Here is a 26,028-nt window from a genome sequence, read left to right as displayed (position 1 = left end):
ATAATTACACGTGCGACGAAAAAATGGCCGATATCATCGAGATTCACGCGTTTTTAATTTAAAAACCCTTCCTTTTGACGGTTTTTATTTTGGAGCGAATAATTTCTTTTGGCGTCTATTGGTTTGTTTGCAAGCATTTGAAGTTTACCTTCCCTTTTCAGTTCCCACTGTTTCATCTTAATTCTTCATTAACCTCCTTTTATGAAAGTCCTTTTTATAGTGGGTTTTGGCGACTTTTCACCATTGTTGTTTGTACTTATTTTTATGCTTGTGAGCATAATGGTCGAATTTTCCCCTTCACGTTCGGTGGGGGAAAGCAAAAACGTCACCAGCGTGTGCTTCAATCGTAGGGAACCAATTAGATACCGTGCTTATGTGATTTTGTTTAGGGGGAAGGAGCTTAAGCCGGGTTTTCATGGACGCTTCTAGCTAGAAAAAATTTGGCTTGAGCTAGAAATAGTTTAAAGTTCGTGCTCACGCTGCAATCGCTTCTGTTTTCAAGAACGCTTGTATTTTGCGTTTGGAGTGTGGGCTTGTGAAAATAGATTGGAACACGCTTCTAGCGCCAATGAAATCCAACTAGATATTTTTACGCCCAAGGGATAGTTTCAGAAGCGATTGCAGCGTGAGCACGAACTTTTAACTATTTCTAGCTCAAGCCAAATTTTTTCAAGCTACAAGCGTCCATGAAAACCCGGCGTGATTAAAGGGATTGGGAGCAACGCTAAAAATTGACTCAACAAATATTAAATAAATACATTTTTGTTAATTGTTAGTTTTAGTACAAGATCTTTATAAAATAATCAATTTGATTTTTTTTCATGCACTTCAAAATCCCTTCACTAAAGACTAACAACATAAGCTCCTTAATCGGACTTCTTTAAAACTACTCAAAGTTATGAACATTAAAAACGAAGAAACGCCACTATCTAAATTGTTTTCCAACTTTCCCCCAAAGTATCGTGATTGTACGTCGGCATGCGTGACGTTACTATTAAAATCCTATAAGGGGAGGGGGGTTAGTACGACAAGAGGGGGGGGGGGTAGCTTAATCTAAACCGGAGTTCTACCACTTCTCGTTGTTTCCCAACGGCACTATATTACCATGGTTACATCGATTCGCGAAAAACCGATAAACAACGCGTTTTTCGCCGACCAAAGTATTCAAGTTGTTTTGCAAGGAAGCCGCAGCCACGGGTTAACCGTTGCTTCTCTCCTAGTACCATTTGAAGGTTTCTTTGGAAATCTGCAAATTTCAAGATTTTGCTATTAAATTGTTAAAATAAAAAGGCAAAATAGTTGAAAGACCGCGTGGTTTCTCGCATATGGATAAGGTACTTAGTGTACCGCTATGGTTACTGACGAGGAAACTGAGATCTCGGCTTCCCTAACAGTTGGGCAGGTAAGAAAAATCAACGTTTATAACTCTATAGAGGTTGTCAGGATTCGTGGGGCTTTACGGATACGATCCGTGGGGGGTATAATCGAGCATATCCGGTAATGGCGTTTTTAAGGCTCCACGGGAAATCCGGATCGTTAACCTAATATTGAGGGAGGAACTATAGCGTTTAAATTAAAAAAATAATAACGGATTCTTACAATATTTTTATACGTCTACTACATTCTTGGTTTAACTAGCGCCAATCACTTCTAGCTCCTGTTAAAACTTGTCGTTGAAATGTGAGATTAATTTATCCACCATCAACATCGAAATTCATACTTCCTTTAAGAGGGCTCCAAAGTTCGGTGGCAAAATGTGTGTAAAGTCAGTAAAGTGCGAAATTTACGGTTGACTCTGCCCGCCTCTGCCAAGGCCGAGTGAGGGGTTGGGGGGAATGAAAAGCATGCTTAATTTTCTTCTTTTTGCCACCGAACTTTGGGTAATTAATTAACTAAGCGTTTAATTAACAAATGACGCAACAGTTTGGTGTAAAATATAGTAACGATTGGGGGATCTATGTTCCAAAGTTGGCAAGCGTGGAATTTTGTAATCGCAAGGCTGATCAAGCGTTTTTGTCCGCGGTCAATGTTTAGTTTCGCTAGGAGGATTATAATTCGAAACCGGACTACGTAATTTATTATTGATATTGAACCAAAGTAAACCAGTTGTTAAAACTGGTTTGGTACGAGAATACGCGAGTTCAGGCTGGGAACTTGTATCGACAGCAAACAACGTGACTTGGCATGATCGATTAGAAATCCAGCGGCTCAGGACGTTAACGGTCCAACTTTTCCAATGCCGTTCCCCTCTTCTCCCTCGACCAACGTCCAGCAACACGCCAAAGGACTATAATAAAAGGGTCGCGAGGCGCCTCTGCTAATAGAAAATCCAGATATCGGTACCTTTTATTCAAATCATTAAATACAATAACAACGTTTGGAGAATGGGCCGAGCAAATGGCGTTTACGACTACGAATTGGGCTATATTGAAAATACTAATGGAAATTAAAGAAAACGTTTATTTCACAACTAGGAATAAAGTAAATATTTGTGTAAATTAAGTAAACGTTTAGATACGTAATTATACGGTTATATGACGTTGGTTGGTTTAACACTCATGATGAAATATGTGTTAGCTGGTTGTAGGAAATTCCATTGAATACTACTGAGAAATGTGCTAATGGAACACTCTTGTAGAAATATGTGTTAACTGGTTGTACATAGGGAAATCCATTGTATACTCTTCTAGAGATATGAGTTAACCGGTTGTAGGGAATTCCATGGAACCCTCCAAATATTAATCCATGAAACCCTCCAAATATTAATCCATGAAACCCTCCAAATATTAATCCATGAAACCCTCCAAATATTAATCCATGAAACACCTCTTTAGAAATATATAAACTGGTTGTGTGGAATTCCATATTACAACCCTTTATAAACATGTGTTAACCATATGTATAGGGGTTTCCATGGAACACTCTTCTAGAAATACGTGTTAACCGGTTGTTCGGAATTCTACGAAACAACCTTTTAGAAATATGTGTTAACCGGGAATTCCACGGAACACTTTTCTCGAAATATAATTAAAATAATAATTCACCAACTTAGGCCTAAGTAATCAAGCGACGTTTAAAACCATTAATTCAGGTGGTTGGGTTACAATGCGTAGGAGGGTGGTAGCAAGGCCTTCGTGCCACACGATTCAACATCTCCCTACATTCACTATTACCGTTAACCTCAACAAATTTTTATGGAAAGGGGAGACCGATGAGCTCGGAGGAAAACATCTCAAACCAATGGGGAGAGAACTTGCAAACTCAATGCAAAAGGGGTGGTTCCGAGTTTTCACCCAGTGCCACAAGCTGGTTGTAGATAATTCCATCGAACATTCCTGCAGGGCCGTCAGGCAAAACAAGCGGTTGCCTGGAGCACCAATTCCAAGGGGCAGAACGATTCTATATTTTTAGATTTCGTATTTTATAATTTCTTAAACGATTTACTTTCAAATCCTATAATAATTTTAGCACTCATTATGAAACAGCGAAGCTCTTAGATACTAAAAAATTGTGCACTTCGCTTTTAAGTTTCTATGGACAAAAAGGCGGGGCTCTACACATTCCACGATCATTGCGAAACGAAAACGGCGCCACTCTCTTATTGCACTCAATGTAAACACTAGTACAGTCCTCAACTATTTCCACGATCATTGCGAAACGAAAACGGCGCCCCTCTCTTATTGCGCTCATTGTAAACACTAGTACAGTCCTCAACTATTTCCACGATCATTGCGAAACGAAAACGGCGCCCCTCTCTTATTGCGCTCATTGTAAACACTAGTACAGTCCTCAACTATTTCCACGATCATTGCGAAACGAAAACGGCGCCCCTCTCTTATTGCGCTCATTGTAAACACTAGTACAGCGCTCAACTAATTCCCTGACAATTGTGAAACGAAAACGGTGCCCCTCTATTATTGCGCTCAATGTAAACACTAGAATAGCGTTCAACAAATTCCATTATCATTGTGAAACGAAAACGGCACCCCTCTCTTATTGCGCTCAATGTAAACACTAGAATAGCGCTCAACAAATTCCATTATCATTGTGAAACGAAAACGGCGCCCCTCTCTTATTGCGCTCATTGTAAACACTAGAATAGCGCTCAACTAATTCCCCGATAATTGTGAAATGAAAACGGCGCCCCTCTCTCTTATTGCGCTCATTGTAAACACTAGTACAGCGCTCAACTAATTCCCTGACAATTGTGAAACGAAAATGGTGCCCCTCTATTATTGCGCTCAATGTAAACACTAGAATAGCGCTCAACAAATTCCATTATCATTGTGAAACGAAAACGGCGCCCCTCTCTTATTGCGCTCATTGTAAACACTAGAATAGCGCTCAACTAATTCCCCGATAATTGTGAAACGAAAACGGCGCCCCTCTCTCTTATTGCGCTCATTGTAAACACTAGTACAGCGCTCAACTAATTCCCTGGCAATTGTGAAACGAAAACGGTGCCCCTCTATTATTGCGCTCAATGTAAACACTAGAATAGCGCTCAACAAATTCCATTATCATTGTGAAACGAAAACGGCGCCCCTCTCTTATTGCGCTCATTGTAAACACTAGAATAGCGCTCAACAAATTCCATTATCATTGTGAAACGAAAACGGCGCCCCTCTCTTATTGCGCTCATTGTAAACACTAGAACAGCACTTAACTAATTCCCTGTTAATTGTGAAACGAAAACGGTGCCCCTCTCTTATTGCGCTCATTGTAAACACTAGAATAGCGCTCAACTAATTCCCTGACAATTGTGAAACGAAAACGGCGCCACTCTCTTATTGCACTCAATGTAAACACTAGAATAGCGCTCAACTAATTCCATTATCATTGTGAAACGAAAACGGCACCCCTCTCTTATTGCGCTCAATGTAAACACTAGAATAGCGCTCAACTATTTCCACGATCATTGCGAAACGAAAACGGCGCCCCTCTCTTATTGCGCTCATTGTAAACACTAGTACAGTCCTCAACTATTTCCACGATCATTGCGAAACGAAAACGGCGCCCCTCTCTTATTGCGCTCATTGTAAACACTAGAATAGCGCTCAACTAATTCCCTGACAATTGTGAAACGAAAACGGCGCCCCTCTCTCTTATTGCACTCAATGTAAACACTAGAATAGCGCTCAACTAATTCCATTATCATTGTGAAACGAAAACGGCGCCCCTCTCTTATTGCGCTCATTGTAAACACTAGTACAGTCCTCAACTATTTCCACGATCATTGCGAAACGAAAACGGCGCCCCTCTCTTATTGCGCTCATTGTAAACACTAGTACAGTCCTCAACTATTTCCACGATCATTGCGAAACGAAAACGGCGCCCCTCTCTTATTGCGCTCATTGTAAACACTAGTACAGCGCTCAACTAATTCCCTGACAATTGTGAAACGAAAACGGTGCCCCTCTATTATTGCGCTCAATGTAAACACTAGAATAGCGTTCAACAAATTCCATTATCATTGTGAAACGAAAACGGCACCCCTCTCTTATTGCGCTCAATGTAAACACTAGAATAGCGCTCAACAAATTCCATTATCATTGTGAAACGAAAACGGCGCCCCTCTCTTATTGCGCTCATTGTAAACACTAGAATAGCGCTCAACTAATTCCCCGATAATTGTGAAACGAAAACGGCGCCCCTCTCTCTTATTGCGCTCATTGTAAACACTAGTACAGCGCTCAACTAATTCCCTGACAATTGTGAAACGAAAACGGCGCCACTCTCTTATTGCACTCAATGTAAACACTAGAATAGCGCTCAACTAATTCCATTATCATTGTGAAACGAAAACGGCACCCCTCTCTTATTGCGCTCAATGTAAACACTAGAATAGCGCTCAACTATTTCCACGATCATTGCGAAACGAAAACGGCGCCCCTCTCTTATTGCGCTCATTGTAAACACTAGTACAGTCCTCAACTATTTCCACGATCATTGCGAAACGAAAACGGCGCCCCTCTCTTATTGCGCTCATTGTAAACACTAGAATAGCGCTCAACTAATTCCCTGACAATTGTGAAACGAAAACGGCGCCCCTCTCTCTTATTGCACTCAATGTAAACACTAGAATAGCGCTCAACTAATTCCATTATCATTGTGAAACGAAAACGGCGCCCCTCTCTTATTGCGCTCATTGTAAACACTAGTACAGTCCTCAACTATTTCCACGATCATTGCGAAACGAAAACGGCGCCCCTCTCTTATTGCGCTCATTGTAAACACTAGTACAGTCCTCAACTATTTCCACGATCATTGCGAAACGAAAACGGCGCCCCTCTCTTATTGCGCTCATTGTAAACACTAGTACAGCGCTCAACTAATTCCCTGACAATTGTGAAACGAAAACGGTGCCCCTCTATTATTGCGCTCAATGTAAACACTAGAATAGCGTTCAACAAATTCCATTATCATTGTGAAACGAAAACGGCACCCCTCTCTTATTGCGCTCAATGTAAACACTAGAATAGCGCTCAACAAATTCCATTATCATTGTGAAACGAAAACGGCGCCCCTCTCTTATTGCGCTCATTGTAAACACTAGAATAGCGCTCAACTAATTCCCCGATAATTGTGAAACGAAAACGGCGCCCCTCTCTCTTATTGCGCTCATTGTAAACACTAGTACAGCGCTCAACTAATTCCCTGGCAATTGTGAAACGAAAACGGTGCCCCTCTATTATTGCGCTCAATGTAAACACTAGAATAGCGCTCAACAAATTCCATTATCATTGTGAAACGAAAACGGCGCCCCTCTCTTATTGCGCTCATTGTAAACACTAGAATAGCGCTCAACAAATTCCATTATCATTGTGAAACGAAAACGGCGCCCCTCTCTTATTGCGCTCATTGTAAACACTAGAACAGCACTTAACTAATTCCCTGTTAATTGTGAAACGAAAACGGTGCCCCTCTCTTATTGCGCTCATTGTAAACACTAGAATAGCGCTCAACTAATGCCCCGATAATTGTGAAACGAAAACGGCGCCCCTCTCTCTTATTGCGCTCATTGTAAACACTAGTACAGCGTTCAACTAATTCCCTGACAATTGTGAAACGAAAACGGTGCCCCTCTATTATTGCACTCAATGTAAACACTAGAATAGCGCTCAACAAATTCCATTATCATTGTGAAACGAAAACGGCACCCCTCTCTTATTGCGCTCATTGTAAACACTAGAATAGCGCTCAACAAATTCCATTATCATTGTGAAACGAAAACGGCGCCCCTCTCTTATTGCGCTCATTGTAAACACTAGAACAGCACTTAACTAATTCCCTGTTAATTGTGAAACGAAAACGGTGCCCCTCTCTTATTGCGCTCATTGTAAACACTAGAACAGCGCTCAACTAATTCCATGATCATTGTTAAACGAAAACGGCGCGCCTCTCTTATTGCGCTCATTGTAAACACTAGTACAAAAAATTGGTAATAATTTTTCGAATTTTGGATTCGTACTTATCTTCAAGCCCGTTAACAAAGTCACAAGTTGTTTACCATCCCTCAAAGACAAACTAGCGTCATATCAAAAGAGTGGAATTTATTAAATTATAGACGTTTGTAGACTTAAATTAAACCAAAATCTGAGTTTTAAAAAGTATTGTAAGATTATTCATAAAATGTGACTGAAGTGTTATAAATATTGAAAAACCAAAAAATCACTGTAGCCTAGCTATTTTGTTCGGTTTCTAAGTTAGATCTCTATAAAGAATGTTACAGAAATGCAATTAAATCATCAAATTCCAATAGATTTTTGGCGGGTGTACACTGACAAAAATTAATTCTAAAAATGAACTCGGAGAACATAATTGCAGCTTCAACGAATTCGGAGCTCACGTGTAGTCGGAGAACAACAGAAATAGAACTAGGAATTCTAATTTATGCCTCGCCCATAAAATAGGAATATATTTTAAGAGTACAAGAGATATTTTACTTTAAATTAAACCTTATCCGTGGAGCGATAATTACTTAAACGTTTATATTCGACATAGCTGTAGACTACAAAATATAGAGTGTTTAGTCAGTTTAACATGAGAAATCAATACGAATGCAGAAATACCGCTACAAAGTTTCAATTTGTTTCACGTGCCACTCTTGCTGATGGAAGTTTGCATTCGATAAACGAGCTTGCTTTACACTTGCGAGAGCGCTAATGGACCGCGTTTGATCAATAAAAGGTTCCCTTGATATCCTTGACCATTGGGCAATGACCAACAGGTGGCGTTCTGTTATATCGATTGTCATATTAAAGACAATGGTTTCCCAGATTAGATTTAAAAAAGTATGAGTATAGGGCGCATTTTACCAAAAGGCTAATTTTCATATGTCAAAAAGTGGAATCTAGTCGAAAATATGTCTAAAATGGATTGGATTGGAAAATATGTCAAAAATGGAATGTAGTGGAAAATATGTCAAAAAGGGAATGTAGTTACAAATATATCAAAAATGGAATGTAGTGGCAAAAATGTCAAAAATGGAATGTAGTCGAAAGTATGTCCAAAATGGAATGTAGTGGAAAGTATGTCGAAAATGGAATTTCGTTTCAAATATATCAAAAATGGAATGTAGTGGCAAAAATGTCAAAAATGGAATATAGTCGAAAGTATGTCCAAAATGGAATGTAGTGGAAAGTATGTCGAAAATGGAATTTAGTTTCAAATATATCAAAAATGGAATGTAGTGGCAAAAATGTCAAAAATGGAATGTAGTGGCAAATATATCAAAAATGGAATGTAGTGGAAAATATGTTAAAAAGGGAATGTAGTGGCAAATATGTCAAAAATGGAATGTAGTGGAAAGTATGTCAGAAATGGAATGTAGTGGAAAGTATGTCCAAAATGGAATTTAGTGGCAAATATATCAAAAATGGAATGTAGTGGAAAATATGTTAAAAAGGGAATGTAGTGGCAAATATGTCAAAAATGGAATGTAGTGGAAAGTATGTCAGAAATGGAATGTAGTGGAAAATATGGCAAAAATGGAATGTAGTGGAAAGTATTTCAAAAATGGAATGTAGTGGAAAGTATTTCAAAAATAGAATGTAGTGGAAAGTATGTCGAAAATGGAATTTAGTTGCAAATATATCAAAAATGTCAAAAATGGAATGTAGTCGAAAGTATGTCCAAAATGGAATGTAGTGGAAAGTATGTCGAAAATGGAATTTAGTGGAAAGTAGGTCAAAAATGGAATGTAGTGGAAAATATGGCAAAAATGGAATGTAGTGGAAAGTATTTCAAAAATGGAATGTAGTGGAAAGTATGTCGAAAATGGAATTTAGTTGCAAATATATCAAAAATGGAATGTAGTGGCAAAAATGTCAAAAATGGAATGTAGTCGAAAGTATGTCCAAAATGGAATGTAGTGGAAAGTATGTCGAAAATGGAATTTAGTGGCAAATATATCAAAAATGGAATGTAGTGGAAAATATGTCAAAAATGGAATGTAGTGGAAAATATGGCAAAAATGGAATGTAGTGGAAAATATGGCAAAAAGGGAATGTAGTGGAAAGTATGTCAAAAATGGAATTTAGTGGAAAGCATGTCAAAAATGGAATGTAGTGGCAAATATGTCAAAAATGGAATGAAGTGAAAAATATGGTAAAAAGTGGATAATAGTATCCAATAGTAAAAAGCTAAACTATTTAGTTTGATTGAAATGTTAAACTATTTATTTTAGAGCAGTAACGCAATAGGTAATACTTCAATTTTCAAAAATACAACAAAAAAGTTCAAAAACAGTTTTTAATATCAGTGAATTGGCTTCACAATTAAGTCACTGTGTTTCCTTGGGTATTAGCTTAGCTGATTATTATTATTATTAGTATATGTAACTTTTACGATTTTTTCCGTAAATAATATATTGTTAACTATTTACCACGTAACCCAGGCCGGACATTTTTACTATTTTCCATACTATTTGCCACCTGGATTTTTACACCTCGGATTACTGATTTTAAGTTGTTCTGTTTTTCTGTATCTTTCTGCAGGTAATTGATTCGCTTTCATGGGGCAACAAAGCCTCGACTAAGATTGGAAAACCTGGACCAACGCACGGAATCTGTATCGATGATGGGATGTGGAAACACCAAACCTAACTACGACCAACATCACAGAATGGCGAGTTACTTTCAAATCTTTCATAAAAGTTTGCTCCATTTTTCAATCCTAAAACGCTACCACACGTAGCAATCACTCACAAGGGTATATTTACCTTGTTCACCAAATATGACGTAAATTAAATTAAAATTAAATCTGTAGCTTTAGCTGTACAATGATTAAAATTGATTAAATCATGATTAAATTTTTAATCGTGATTATTAGGACAGCCTGTAAAGAGTGATTTGCCCCTCAGTGGGAACAGGAAGCTAGTGAACCGGATTTGAAAATCTAGCAGAATTCATTCATGCCTCGCGATCACTAGATTTGGTTTCCATGGTAACCTTTTAAATGGCACAAGAAATATCAGAGTTTTTAATAATTTTTAAAATATTTGCATTTTGTGGGTTTGATATGTGGAAAAACATTTTCAAAATGGTTTTTACTCTGGTACCATCATAGCAGCTCTAGTAGAGAAAGTTCGTCTACTATTTACTCCCAAGTAATCAGAGATGGTAATACTCACGGTACAGTGCCACCGCTTTATTTCCCAGGCTGGCTGCGAGGATGCTTTTGAAATCTCTACACAATTATTATTAATTACTAATTACTAATAATAATTGATTATTAATAATGAAAAGTAAATAGAGTGTTTTTGTAAAAACATTTTGCATTTTGTATTTTTATTTTGAGCTGCAAAAACCATTTTCCATTTAGAAAAACCAATTTTCGTAATGCATCAAGTATTTTGAATTTTTCATTTTGGCCAACCCTGGTGATTATGTTGCATAAGCCAAACCTAATATTTATCAAAATATCGAAATTGAACCAAAAACTACCGTTTCGAACTATTTTTCGTTTAAAATGTTAAAATATTCGATCAACTGCCATAAAAACAATATCTCGATTAAGGAGCAGAACAATAAAAAGAACTTTGGTCATTTTACGAACACTATTATCGCGATCGGATTTTAGCTTTTTTTCCGCTAAAAACATTTATATTATTCTACCTTTATCAAGTCGCGTGTGGCGACAAGACAAATATTAAATATGGACCTCCCCCCCCCTCAGATATGCAACCAATAAAAAGAGCAATATAGATTAACAAATAATGACCCTTTGGCCGGCGATACCGCGCAAAAGTCGCCCACTTTTAAATAACTGAGAGGGTGAAAGATTGCTGGTCAATAAAAGTGAGTGGTTTCTGGGAACCAGGTGAAGCCTTCAGCTTCTTACTAATTTATTAAGTTTTTCGATGTACTATATTATATGCCATAAAATATAGAATGAATAATTTTGGCTGGAAGAATGACCTATATGCTTCGATAGAAATCTAATTTAGATTAAATAAAAGTTGGTATGTCAAGGCAAAGATAATTTAAACTCGTACCCTAGATTCGAAATCACCCTCTCGCGCGTTGCCGATAGCGTTTAGCCACTTTCCGCTGGAACTCAGAAAAATTCGCTCCATGGTTTGCGCCTTACCGCAACCGATAGAGCCCGATTTTTCTGAGGTCACGTGCCGGAAAAGGGTAAACGCTTCGTAACAAAACCGTCAATGGGAAAGCTCTCAGTATTCGAATCTATGGTACGAGTTTAAATTATCTTTGGTCAAGGCAATTACCCTTTTCAGTTTGCATAAAGCGGTAAACACAAGAAGCTCATATACTGGTAACGTTCAACAACTCTCACCGATGACACCGGTTAGCAATCGCTGACACCGTTTTCCTACTGTACGCTTTGTCGCGTTTCCGGTTTGACGTCACGATAGTCATCGGTTACTCACCGAAGTCATCGGCTGGAAGAGTCGGTTTTTCCGATGACTGACGTCATTACTGACGTACAACTACTATAAAAGCTACGGCATTTTAAAAAACACCGATGACTGAATAAAAGCGTTCAGCAACTTACGAAGTCATTATGACGAAAAAGCTCATCTCTGGAAAATATCAAATCCATCGGGATTTTTCCCGTTGACAGTTACTGAACGTACCCCCTGTTAGATTTCCCCCTCACAAACTTAAAGCGTCTGCTTAGCCAATGCGCGAACAAACTGCTGGATTTTATTCCGTTAAAAAAAAAGTAATCGAAAATAATCTTAGAAAATCCAAATTAATCAAAAAGAATTTATAAAAATAACGAATTTTAATGCATATATTAAAAATCAAAGATTATTTTAGAAATCATAACATCATTTGGAATGGTAATCTTAAAAATCCAAGATTATTTTCGAAATCATAAAATTACTTAAGACATCTGGGAAATCTTTGCTAATCAGAAAAGAATACCGGAAATCATTGCTTTGACAAAAAAAATCCGAAAATCTTTAGTGATCTTTAAAAGATCCGGGAAATTATTACTTTGACCAAATAAATCTGGATATCCTAAATTCCAAGATGATTTCTAAATCATAAAATTACTGAGAATCAAAATAAATCTGGGAAATTTTTGATAATAAAAAAAATCCTGGAAATAATTAATTGACCATAAAATCGGGAAATCTTAAAAATTCAAGATGGTTTTTGAAATCAGAAAATTTCTGGGAATTGAAGGAAATCTTTGGCACTCAGAAATCTGCTCTACCATGTTTACTCAAGTGCGTGGCCCGAAAGCTAATCCACAAGTGCTAAACCAAATTAAACTAGTCCCACCAAATTCCATACATGTAGTGCTTCCATTCAGCTGGACCTTAGCCAGAACAGAAATGGAAGGGATAAAAAAGTAATTACGAAGATGTAATTAAGACACGCGAATCGATGAGCGTTAGAAATGGCAAACGCTTATTTTCCAACAAACGCCCATTTCCCAATGATTGACTCCCATTTTAATGAGATTACGAAAGTATTGGCGTCACGACATAACGAAAACGTCCCCGAGAGAATATCGAACAGAAAGGATGGGGGAAGGCCGTGAACACGACATTTTGACATTTACACGCGGCAGTCAGTTCTGACGACCGGCGAAAGAAATACTTGTACAACGAAACTGTCATTTTGCCTGTGGTCCTCCAGGAATGACTCTTTTCGGTTCAACGATCTGAACATAGTTTCCGAAAAGGTTTATGAAGAGATTTCTAAATGAAATTTCCTTCCTGCCAAGTTTCTAATTTGCAGAAAACACTACTTCCGAAACAGGAGCTAGAAATTACCGACCAACACATGGGTAAGGTAGAACGACAAAGGGAAAAGGTAGAACGACCAAGGGAAAAGGTAGAACGACCAATGGAAAAGGTAGAACGACCAAAGGGAAAAGTAGAACAACCAAGGTAAAACGTAGAACAACCAAAGGGAAAGGTAGAACAACCAAGGGGAAAACTAGAACAACCAAGGTAAAACGTAGAACAACCAAAGGGAAAGGTAGAACAACCAAGGGGAAAAGTAGAACGACAAAAGGGAAAAGTAGAACGACAAAAGGGAAAAGTAGAACGACCAAAGGGAAAAGTAGAACGACAAAAGGGAAAAGTAGAACGACCAAAGGGAAAAGTAGAACAACCAAAGGGAAAAGTAGAACAACCAAGGGAAAAGGTAGAACGAAAAAAGGGAACAACCAAGGGGAAACGTAGAACAACCAAAGTAAAACGTTGAACAACCAAAGGAAATGGTAGAACGACAAAGGGAAAAGGTAGAAAACTAAAGCGAAAAGGGAGAGCAGCTAAAGGAAAAGGTTCAAGCGACAAAAGAGAGAGCGTCTAAGAAAAAGGCAGATAAGTTCAGAAAAAGGCAGATAAGCTAAAGGAAAAGCCAGAACGGCTAAGAAAACACGCGTGTCCTACTTTTGGTACAAAATTTAGAACTTTTAGGGTACTACTAGTTTCAAAAACGCCTTATTATTTAAGTTTTGGGACCAATTAAATAAGTCTTACGTATAAGGATCTTCGAAGGGCCATTTATGAACGCACGGGACTAAATGAAAGTTTCCCCGAAATGCGTTGCTACATACCGCTGACTGAATCAACAATTTATGAAACGAGGCTAATGATATTTTTCGTTTAGCTTTTACTATTGGAAGCGCGATAGAGCGTAGACAAACCGTGTATGGGAAGCAGGAAAATCGCGCAGCCATGACCTTCAAACACTTAATATAATAAATTAATACTATTGTAATTACCAGTATTTAACGGCTGGACTACAGCAATTTCAAGGTTCTTAAAAGCCTAGGATTTGTTCTGCCTGTTTTCCTTTAAGTTTTCTTCCCGCCGCGCATATATCTTGGTGGTAGGCCAATATGTTCTGCGGTTGGTCTACCACCAGGATATTTGCGCGGCGGGAAGAAAACTTAAAGGAAAACAAGCAGAAGAAATCCTAGACCTTTAAGCGCTATGGGGAATTGATTTTGCATAATAATTTTTTCTCACAGGTGTGTTGAACTTTAAAAAGTGGTTTAATTTAAATAAAATTAATTTATTTTTCCATTGGCCAAACGCGGTAAATTAATTTATCCCTGAACAACGGTGTTAACTTCTCCCTGAACACAGGTGTATTGCTGAGAGTCCTACTGTAAAGGATTCCTAACTGATACGAAAGGGTTCTGTATAGAGGTCGGCGGAACGAATAAATTAACCGACAAAATTTCGATTAACCATAAAAAGTTTGGTTAACTGTTTTTATGAACATTTTATACGAATAAACAACGATTTAACATGCAAAAATAATCGGTTTTTTCGTATATTTTTTGGATAATTTGCGGTTATGAATATAAATAAATAATTGGATAATTTCTTATTCAAACGCCGATCTCTAGTTCTGTATGTACAGAAAGGAAAATAAATTTTCATTCATTCATTCATTCATTTCAAAAGGAACACTTTTACAGGTGTTAATAGGTCAAAATAGACCAAATTATCACCCATTATAAATAGCATAAAGAAAGACCGCTAATAGGGCTGTGCGAGTACTCGAACATCATCGATTAATCGGCATTTTTGGAGGTCGAGTACTCCAAATAAGTAATTTTGGAAAATTCTCGTCGATTATCGAGTACCAATAAATTGCATAGTCGGGTACTCGATTACTCGAATAAGCTGCTCGAAGTTCAAAGAGGGCTTTTTGCGACTTTTTGGGGTGGCAATAATAAACGGTACCTACAAGACGTACAAACAACAAATGCTTTGAATAACTTTGGGGATGGATCACGGTTCTTAATACGAAGTGCGCCTGCATGGTTTTTCTCCAAACAATATTATTAAGTTTTGGTTTTGGTTTGGAGTGTCACTTAGATGTCTCTTCACGAGTTCAGATGTCGGCCGGCGTTAGGACTCAGGAGTCTTAACTTCCTAAGCAATATACGGACAGTTGATAAATTAATAATTAAAAAAAAATTAAATTGTATACTATTAATTACTATAATTAGGCTAGTAGCCTAGTATACTAGTCTTTTATATCCCACTAGTCATTTTAAGGTTACTAAAGTTGTGGAAACTGTGGTTCATTTAAATTAAAGAAATATTTTTCAGCATTGAAAGTTAGTTAATACTCATTTTAAATTTAATTTCCTCATTACTTGAATAAAACCAGCTCCAAATCAAGTAATCGATAACACGACTCAGTGTTTTTTTTTCCTGAATTACTTGATTCGAATAAGAGAAAATTTCACCTTAATCAAGTACTCGATTACTCGATTCGACTTCAATACTACTCGACTCGAATACTCGATGAAAAAAATTTCGTACTCGATACCCGACTTGATTGCCTAAAACCACTACTCGCACAGCCCTAAGCGCTAACCACCACGAAAAATAAGTTAATTAAAATGAAACTCGATTCCCTTGACTTTAGCACGTGCCACTGGATCGTAGACACTTCACGCTCAACAACAACAACTACGATCTGGATGCCGACGAAAGCATCGAGAAAACCACCAAAGGCTCCTTCCAGGTCAGTCTCTAGAACAGCGGTTCCCAATTTTTGTTTGCTATGGAACCCTAAATTATCCACCTAATTCTGGCGGAACCCCAACTCATTTTATTTACTCATCTTAAACTCTTGACACAAACAAAGATGCCCACGCTGCGAATTCTCGGAACCCCTAGCTGTGACCCTTTTACGGAACCCCAGGGTTCCGCGGAACACCTTTTGGGAACCGCTGCTCTAGAATTAGTATTTCACTAAATAAAAAAAAAATGAGTCATGTATTTTCTACAAAAAGGAAATATTTTATTTCGTTTTTGGAAGGTTTTATTTGATTTTTTCAAAACATATTTTACATAATAGAGAGGTTGAGCAGGACGCACTAGAAGTCTGAATGACAACGTTGGGAGTATCTAGAAGTTCACTAAATTAATTTCTTTAAAATCTGTTAAACGTGCTTTCACTTTGACTGCCAAAGAAAACAAAAGTTACAAATGAATTTTAATACAATTTAAGAAATATTTGCTAAGCCCGGGTACACGACGAAAATAAAGTGTCCAACACTAAAACGCGACTTATGTATGGCTGCGAGCATTATCTAATAACAAATATTGGTTTTCTTGTACTCTGCTTTACTTTAAATGTGTCTTCGTAGTTCGATTTCACCCATAATATAAAAGGTTTATAAGCATTTCGATTTAAATCAGTATTACGATAGCTAAAACGCACGTTGCTAGAAAAAGGAACAACCACCCATAATTATATATCTCGATCTGATGAGCAGGAAAGTTCTAATATTCAGTGTTTTTATTAAAACGCTATAGATATTATATTACGTCTCACATTAGCTCGACAGAAATATGGCGTCGTCTTCAAGTTATAAAAGGTTCCGAATCCGAAGTATACACTCTTTTTCGCGCCTTTATTTTACCCCTCTTACTTGCCTCCCGCTCGTCGGCCATTGCCTCTGCCCTCAGCCTCAGCGGCGTCACCAGGATTTCAAAACTGGCGGCGCTTAAGCCATAAGCCCTGGTCCAAAGAAGTTTGGAATGTTGAATTAAGTTTTTGATGAGTATATTTAAGGAAGCATTTCGAAGAAACTCGCAGGGCAGGAAATAAGAAATTAAAAGTTATCGGACATTTGTCCAGTGACCCCCCCTCATTTAATTTTTTTTATCGGACATTGTCCAATAACTTTAATATTTTTTGTAGAAAAAAAAATATTCCCAGTTTATTGAAAAAGTTATCGGGCAAATGTCCAATGACCCCCCTAAGATTTTGAAAAAGTTATCGGACATATGCCAAATTTATCGGACAATGTCCAGTGTCCTGTGCTTATTTCATGCTCTTTGGGTATCCGTAATGGAGGATGGGGCTGAAAAGGGGAAAACCAAACATGGACGCGCCCAGGAAAATATCGCGAAAAAGAGTGTATAGAGTAGTGTCAGTGCTACATCACGCAACGTCACCCATGCTTTTTCCTATAGAGAAAAAAACGCGCCTAAAATGGCGGCCATGGCCAAAGCTACGAGGTGATACCACTCTATAAACGCGAAAAGAAAACCGTGAAGAATGATCACGTGACTATCGAGGTTGTCGTTCGAACTTCTAGAACGCTCTGCTTAACCTCTCTAATTACACCAAAACTTATCGCGTCGGGACAAACCGCAAAAAAGACCAACTAGTAAAACCATATCCTCAATTACGCAACTGAATAATATTCCCCCAATAACAGAATAAAACTGTCACAACGGACACTCTGGACCGGTTTCTGGACTTGGAACGCGAAGTTCAATTCTTCGAAAAGAGACACGTCTTGGAAACGTACCAGGTAAAAACCGAACAACTGGAACAGTTGGAAATGGCCATCGAACAATTGGAAGAAGCTCAACAGGAGCTGGGAGAGTATATGTAAGTTTCCACCAATAGTAAACCCCGTAAAAGTTAAGTAATACCACGCAATACACGTGTAGACAAAACTTGCAACCCAGTTCGGAACCCCCGCAATCTTTGAAACAATTCATAATGGACAACATTCAAGTCGAAGGGAAATTACGCAAACAGGAAGAAGAGATTATTGACGCTCTAAACAGACAAGTAAGTTTTCACCAAACGCGTTAAAATGTAAACATTCATCTACGAGTACGAAGTCGTGTTTGCCAAGTTTACGGTACCACCCATTTCAGGAAATAATCCAACGGGAAATGGAAAGTACTATGACACAGCGGGACCGGCTCCGGAAGGAAGTCGTCTATTTGGGGCTGGAGGGGGAGAAGTTGCAACACATCTACCAGCAAAGGGACGAGCTGCTCGGTAAGTTACCATTTGCAATCGAAGGAAAATCGCCTTAAGTTTCGTCTTACTTTAAATAACGAGCTCCGTTCAATCATCCAAAACGTCGTTTCCTACGCTATACGTACTATTTGCAATTCCAAAGACACTACAATTTTCTCTTAACGATCGGAATCGTGCCGTTAACATTACATTATTGCGTTTAAGTAAGGGGTAAAAGTATTTATAGTCCTAAAAATCCAAGAAATCGGTATCAGAAACGCTGTTACAACAATCCCATTTACTATAATCTCTTCAATTTCTATCTAAAAACGTGAAAATACTAGCCAAAGAAATACAGTCGCCCAAGGTATTGATCGATTTCAGAGTCAACTAGTACTATCGTTCGTGCGACGGTAAATATGCTTAGGAGCCTTGAAAATAAATGGGCTAACGGTACATTATAGGTCTATGTTTTATCAAGTTCAAAAAAGCCTGCGAAGAAAAAGTGAATCACACGATAAGATTTATTTTAGAAGAAAGAAAGAAATAAGGAACTATCTATCTATAAAATAGATACAATTATATCAAAAATAAAATATAATGGTTTATTATTGTTTCAATCGAAAGATCGTTTTAAAAATAAAGCGGAAAGATATATATTATAATATTCTGACATTTCGGTAAACAATGGAAATGAAAGGATTTCTTATAATGCCAATTCTTTCGGGGATCAAGGTCAACACGCGTATTTTTTGTTGTTAACTTTTCTAAAGAAAAACATTTATACGTTTTTGGTATTAGCTATGATTTGGAGCTAATGCAGGGAATCAGGAAATTGGAGTAAATTTTCATTAATTTCCCACAAAATTGTTGTTCTTCTAGACGATTTCTGATCACTTTGCGAAGTTCGCGTTGCTATAGTTGAACGGAATTCTTAAAGGCCTTTTTTACTTGACACGGTTACCACCCTATTTTCAAATTCAAAATCCTTGACCTTACCCTGATTATTTTTAGAGATTTATCCTGACCTCTTTTAGTCTAAAATTGAACCTTACCCTGATTATTTTTAGAGATTTATCCTGACCTCTTTAAGTCTAAAATTGGACCTTACCCTGATTATTTTTAGAGATTTATCCCCTCGATTTATCCTGACTTCTTTAAGTCTAAAATTGGACCTTACCCTGATTATTTTTAGAGATTTATCCCCTCGATTTATCCTGACCTCTTTAAGTCTAAAATTGGACCTTACCCTGATTATTTTTAGAGATTTATCCCCTCGATTTATCCTGACCTCTTTAAGTCTAAAATTGGACCTTACCCTGATTATTTTTAGAGATTTATCCCCTCGATTTATCCTGACCTCTTTAAGTCTAAAATTGGACCTTACCCTGATTATTTTTAGAGATTTATCCCCTCGATTTATCCTGACCTCTTTAAGTCTAAAATTGGACCTTACCCTGATTATTTTTAGAGATTTATCCCCTCGATTTATCCTGACCTCTTTAAGTCTAAAATTGGACCTTACCCTGATTATTTTTAGAGATTTATCCCCTCGATTTATCCTGACCTCTTTAAGTCTAAAATTGGACCTTACCCTGATTATTTTTAGAGATTTATCCCCTCGATTTATCCTGACCTCTTTAAGTCTAAAATTGGACCTTACCCTGATTATTTTTAGAGATTTATCCCCTCGATTTATCCTGACCTCTTTAAGTCTAAAATTGGACCTTACCCTGATTATATTTAGAGACTTATCCTGACCTCTTTAAGTTTTAAATATAAACCTTATCCTGATTATTTTTAGAGATTTATCCTTACCTCTTTAAGTCTAAAATTGGACCTTACCCTGATTATTTTTAGAGATTTATCCTGACCTCTTTAAGTCTAAAATTACGGCAAGTTTATATTTTTCGTTGATCAGGGGATAATAAATTTACTTTAGCTTATATGATGTTATAAAGATGACTCTTTCGGTTGTGTTTTAGCTACAAATAGGTTTTATCGCAACGTTTTAAATTAGATTAACTGATTTCCCTAACCCTTGGGCGATTCGGCTAAAACCAGGAACATCGAGCCCCTTTAGTTATTGATTTAATGTAATTTAATTTGATGTAATGAAATCTAAGAACGTAAATAGAATGAACTAACTAAATGAAATTGATCTCTTTAGACATGGTATTCGGTGGCGAATACGGCAGCGAGTTGGAGAATGAGATGGAAAGGGAGTTGGACTTGTTGCAGGAGCGGAAACAGCACGTGGACCAGGCCTACTTCAAATGGAAACAGGCGCAAATGATGGTCAAGCAAGCTTTCTCGCAACTCGGCCTCGCTGTACAAAAATGGAAGCGAATAGCCACGATACCCGACCAGTTGAGTCCCATTCTTAAGTTGACATTTTCCGCTTTTTTGGGGTGATAATAATGGTGCATATTACCAGAATATTATAATCCGAGATAGATTATAGATATACATCAAAGCTATAAAATAAACATGTAAATTGGCAGGCTCAACGTAGATTCCATTGGGTATTACCATAAGTGTATAATATTGCTACATAAGTGTGACACTTCCTATTTTTCACATGCAAAAGTTTTACTGGCAGCTATTGGTACCAAATTATTTTTTCATATCGTATGTACCAATTAATTGGTTAGCCTACGCTGTTCACATGTTTCCACCAGATAATGCGTTTATATTGAATTTTTTGTGGCTAGAAATAGTGCGACAATTGCTCACACGAGGGCCAACGATTTGGGTTCCTCCATTGAGATTATTTATTTATAAATAAATTTATTATTGTCGTCTGCTATAATATTTCTTGAATGAAATTTAGAAAATAGCTTTAGCCTGTCAAAATTATTCTATTTCGATAATAGCAATATTAGATAGTAATTTAGCGGATGACGGGTCAAATGTTTTAAAGTTCTAGCATAAGTGTGACACTTCCTATATTCTTCACATGCAAAAGTTTTACTGAGAGCTATTCACAAGACAGACTGCATTACGGGCTTCGCCGCCGTTTGGCGTCCGCTTGCTAACTCGTCACACGTAGCCTTAGACAGCGTCTCGCTAGGGGGAGATTTTTTTCTTCTGATGACGTCACTCCGTTACTAGCTCTCAGTAAAATATTCACCAAAGTGACAAACTAATAAAACAATATTATAGACTTATGGTATTACTTTTAATAATTATGTAAAATGTAAAAGTTATACGGCATACGAATTAATAAATCATTTTTTCCATCTGGAATAGTATATTATGTATTTCGGCCTGCACTAAAATCATTTTGATAAATCAGCCTGCGAAGTCACATGTTGAGGTTAACGGTAATATTTAGTGTTGAGAGCTGTTGACCTAGAGCAAAGCTCCGAAAATCCCCCGTCGGCGGCGCAACGCCCTGATTTTTCAAAAATCTTCGGTGGGGTTGATTTTTTTTGGCTACGTCGGCGTGAGGGGTCAAAAGATTCTTTACCCTTTTGAAACATTTTGTAAAAAAAAATTCCGAAATGTTTTTGATGGAAAAAAAATAAAGTTAAGTAGAGAATCTCAAAATAAATTAGGCGGCGGGATCAAAATTTATTGGCGGCGACGTCGGAAAATTTAAAACTCGGTCGTTAAGCAAAATTTAAACTACGCACGAAGCTTATTAGCCTAGCTGATTATTATTATAATGATGTTTCAAGCGAATAACATAAGCCAAATACTTCTCGTGTAAGCAGTGGCGTCGCTAGGGTGTTTTAGGCGGCGCTTGAGCCACCTGTAACATTTCTGAAGCGCCACCTAAAATTTCCGAAAAGCGCCTCCTAAAATTCAGAATTTTTACAATTTACTTGGCGAAATGTTCCTTCGAATTTAAAAATGGGCATAAAAAATTTAATTTTTCCTAGCCGGCTTCAATGTTTAAACTTTACAAACCTTTTTGGGAGCCACCCCTCCCCCATATCACTCAATGGGATGGCCCTGACCAGTGCTTACGGTTTAAGCGCCACCAGTTTGGAAATTCTGGTGACGCCACTGCGCGTAAGACAAATTATACATTTGTGAAATGACGAATTATTTTTCCACGTGCTCCGCAGTGACGTTGAGAAGAAATTTCACTACGCCGCCGAAACACGCAACAACCTGGTGGCTGCCAGCCAGAATCTGCAAGGAGCTCACCGATACCTTCCCAACGTTGCCTTCCCGTACTGCACCCCGGAGGAAATGGAGACCCTTGATAAGGTAGCCATTTACGACCAAACCATCGAAGACCGCAACAGCCTGGCCAGCGTGAGTCCTAACCTAACCAAAACCCGCCTCCCCCCCTTCCCATGGTCCACTATATCTAATCGGAGAGATTAGAGAGTCCAGGAGTAGAAAGACTAATCGGTCCCGCTGATGTTGATAATTTATGGATCAAACGCTATCTCGCCTTCTACAAGAGACGCTAAATTACGCACTCCACTATCTAATATCTCTGTAAAAAACCGTAGAAAAATATTGTAAAATGTAACCACGTTTGGGGGTAAAATTATATTAGTGGTTCCCAAATGTCATTACATTTTTATTATATTTTGATGCTTCAGTATTTATAGTTTAGTCTAAAGGTTTATTCCGTTCTTCGCGAGTCCTTTATTACAATTTTTTTATTTTCGTTCAGATAGAAAAGGGGTTTCGCGACTAAAAACGTTTAGCACTGAAGCGTATAATGCCTGTTAATGATCCAACTCTCCCTCCCGTTCAATCCCATCAAATGCCTTAGACAACTGGAAATGTTTAGGACGCACGCCGAGCACCTTGTTACATTGGTCGTATTCGTGGCAGTTACGATTTATCCAATTGGAGTTGTCCTTCATTAAGCGTATCTTTTTTGGTATTATTCCTCGACCGCAGGCCATCACCTACATCTTCACCGACTTGCAATCTCAGGACCGTTACGACCACGCGCTGGGTTGTTACCACACGACGTATCGGAGAGCGGGCGCCCTCAAACAATGGTTCGAGCAAGTGGTCAACACGACGATAGCCCGCGATTTGGCCGACCTGACCGATCAGGTCAAGAGCAAATCCACCGAATTGCGCCTGGAGCGAATCCGCCTGATCAAGCTGAAGGTTAAAGAGGTCACGGGTAAGGACGTGGACATCCGAACGGATAGCAGAATCGACAGCGAATTGGATGACGTCTTCGCCGACGAACAAGTCGCCCAAGTCTTTGAGGCCGACCGCCTCAGGGGCAAGGTGAGTTTCCTACTCTGCAACGCGTGAGGACAGTTAAATTAACACATTATTGTCCCATAGGCTGGGTTCCTTCTAACCCCGGAATCTCGAATGGGCCCGGTACCTCTTCCAACGCCGCTACCCATGTCCGATTTAGCTCCAATGCCAAGCACGGAAATCATTTTCGGTAAGGTCACTCTTTTACAGTCGCGCTAACCTACTTTAGTAACCTTCGCAAATTCCCACGCCAACTCCCCCATTTTTTGAATACATGAACGCGATATTGGCTGACCCCATTTAATTTTCCTCTCATCTGGGCGGTGGCCGATTCACCTGCCAGTTAGGCCAACGTCAAAACAAAACATCATAACTCCTGAAATGCGTTTTTCGCTCAACAACCACCGCCCAAGTCTTTTTTGGTCGCTGGTTTGGAGTTTTGTTTGCAAGCATTTGCCTTCCCCCTTCTGTTTTTCCCCGTTCCCCCCTTTTTTACAACAAACTTATTGTGAACAATCTCCTTTTTGACAGTCCTTTTTAGTAGGTTTATTTTTGTGTTCACGTTTTTCTTGTCGCGTGTTTTTATTTTTTAATACATTCCGTTAGTTAGTCTTAACTTGTACCTTTGCCTTGAAGGCCTATCAGCCGAAGTACCGCGTATCAGTTTAATTTCATATTTTAGTTTCCCCAAACGTTGTTGGTGTTCTCGTTTTCTTGCATAAGTCTTTGAAAGACTTTTAACTCATGATTTCAATTAAGATAATGTCCAACCACGTAGTTTATTTGTTTACCAAACACGTCAACTGCCAAAGCTCATGTAGAAGTTATAATTACCGCAGCCAAATTGCGATCTTAGCGTATACAATCTGACAATATAAAATGATATATTAGCTATGGAAATTTAACGTTGATGGTAAATTCAATGTCACCTTGACGAGCTTTTGGCCGCGGAAATTGAACGTCTGGAACAGAGCAGACTACAGGCAGACAACGAACCTACATTCGACGCGACTAACGAGGCCTGTGTCCTCAATTTCAGGTAAAATCGAAGAGGTCCGACGCGAGCACCAGAGCAAAATGCAAGAATTCACCAAAGCTCAAGCCATGAATCAGGCGAGAATGGCGCAAGGCCTGAAGGATAAGTTGCAAGCCAGGCGTAACAGGCGGCTCACGCGCGACGCCCACGAGAGGGAAGTTCAAGCTATGACGCCGGCCTTACACTGATCCAGAAACGCGTCCGGGGGGGTATAAAAAATCGATGTTTTTGAACGGAGAAAAGAATGAAAAGGGGGAAGGGATTTCATCACGCGCATAATAAACAATAGCAATAACAAAAGGAACAATTAGTGACGTCCGTCGACCAAATATCGACCAGCGTCCGAGAAGAAATACTTAACTTTTTTCAAAAGGCAAAAAGTGGTGAATTCTACGAACGTTTTAAATAGGCCTAAACCAATCCAACCCGCACTAAAAAAATTAAAAGACAAGAGAGAAGTTCGAACGATGATTTCACATTTATTCAAAATACATAGTGGCCTAAATCGAACAAATTTCCATTACGCAATAACTGAATAAAAAAAAACTTTACATAACTCATGGAAATTATAATTACATTTTTTTGGTTGAATTATTTGAAATACATTTCTTTTAAAGGGAGTTTCAAATATTATATATAATAATATTATTATATTATAATATAAAATGAATTATACGCGAATGTGATAAGATATTTTGAGAAAGATTGTAAAGCGGAAAAAGATTATTTTTAGTCGAAGAGTGAAAGGTTGCGTAGCGAGGGTCTCGTGATATATTGTGGAAGTTCAAAGAAAGAGTATACCAGTTATTGGGGAAATAACATATTAGCTATTATGAAATCATCACTTGTTTATCGGCACTCCTCAAACAACGATATGATTATTTATACATTTCAAATACTGTATAATTAAAGGTATCAAAATAGGGCCTGATGAAAGGGATTATTTCAACAGGCAAAAAAAATCGAATGTACAAAAACAAAAAACACGCATAATTCTAGTTTTTTTCTTAATAAAAATTATTTAACTTTTAATTGAGTTTGTATTTAGTCAGTATGAGCATAAGTAACATAAAAACAATAAGTATGACACTTTCTATTGCTTTATCGTTAATTTTCTAACCGAACCTTTTTTCGGCACTGATACTCTCTTCAAGCTGTGACTTGGACTCGCGACTTACCGTTTTGAATGACTATTTTTTGATAAAAATTTAGGCATAATATCGGAGAGCACGTTCTGGAGTCGCGAGGGGGTTCGGCTTTGTTTAGAAGCCCGCGTGCGAATTACGCGTGATAAAAAACACGAGTTCGTGGCGTCGAGAAAAACATTTGGAATTTTGATCATTTTAGCCTAATATTCCGCCTATCTATCGGAAACCAGATATTTCGGCTTAGCGGAAGTCTCGCATATTTTAGACACTAGAGGGCTCTGTGCTGCGAAAACATCTTGATTATGTAATAATTGTGAAAATCAATTTGGTTGTAAATCTCGTTAATTGTCATACTTATTGTTATTATGTTACTTATGGTATGAGCAGAAGTATACAATATATATCTTACGAGATAAGTATTCCA

General features: G+C 38.0%; 1 protein-coding gene across 1 annotated transcript; it reads left to right on the top strand.

Moving 5' to 3' along the window:
- Window positions 1-1,279: 1,279 nt before the first annotated feature.
- synr (BH3-only protein sayonara) lies at window positions 1,280-25,488 on the top strand. Its single transcript, XM_090158370.1, has 11 exons — window positions 1,280-1,402; window positions 9,999-10,128; window positions 15,882-15,980; window positions 17,689-17,864; window positions 17,927-18,050; window positions 18,140-18,266; window positions 20,398-20,596; window positions 22,304-22,448; window positions 23,100-23,444; window positions 23,505-23,610; window positions 24,460-25,488. The coding sequence occupies exons 2-11, from the start codon at window positions 10,078-10,080 to the stop codon at window positions 24,642-24,644; spliced, it is 1,557 nt and encodes a 518-aa protein (XP_090014496.1). The 5' UTR covers window positions 1,280-1,402; window positions 9,999-10,077; the 3' UTR covers window positions 24,645-25,488.
- Window positions 25,489-26,028: the final 540 nt, after the last annotated feature.

The sequence above is a fragment of the Leiobunum rupestre genome, chromosome 9 (genome assembly GCF_980474605.1).
Source record: "Leiobunum rupestre chromosome 9, qqLeiRupe1.1.hap1, whole genome shotgun sequence".
Taxonomy (NCBI): domain Eukaryota; kingdom Metazoa; phylum Arthropoda; class Arachnida; order Opiliones; family Sclerosomatidae; genus Leiobunum; species Leiobunum rupestre.
Note: the sequence above shows the minus strand (reverse complement) of the source record. Positions and strands in the feature narration are given on the sequence as shown.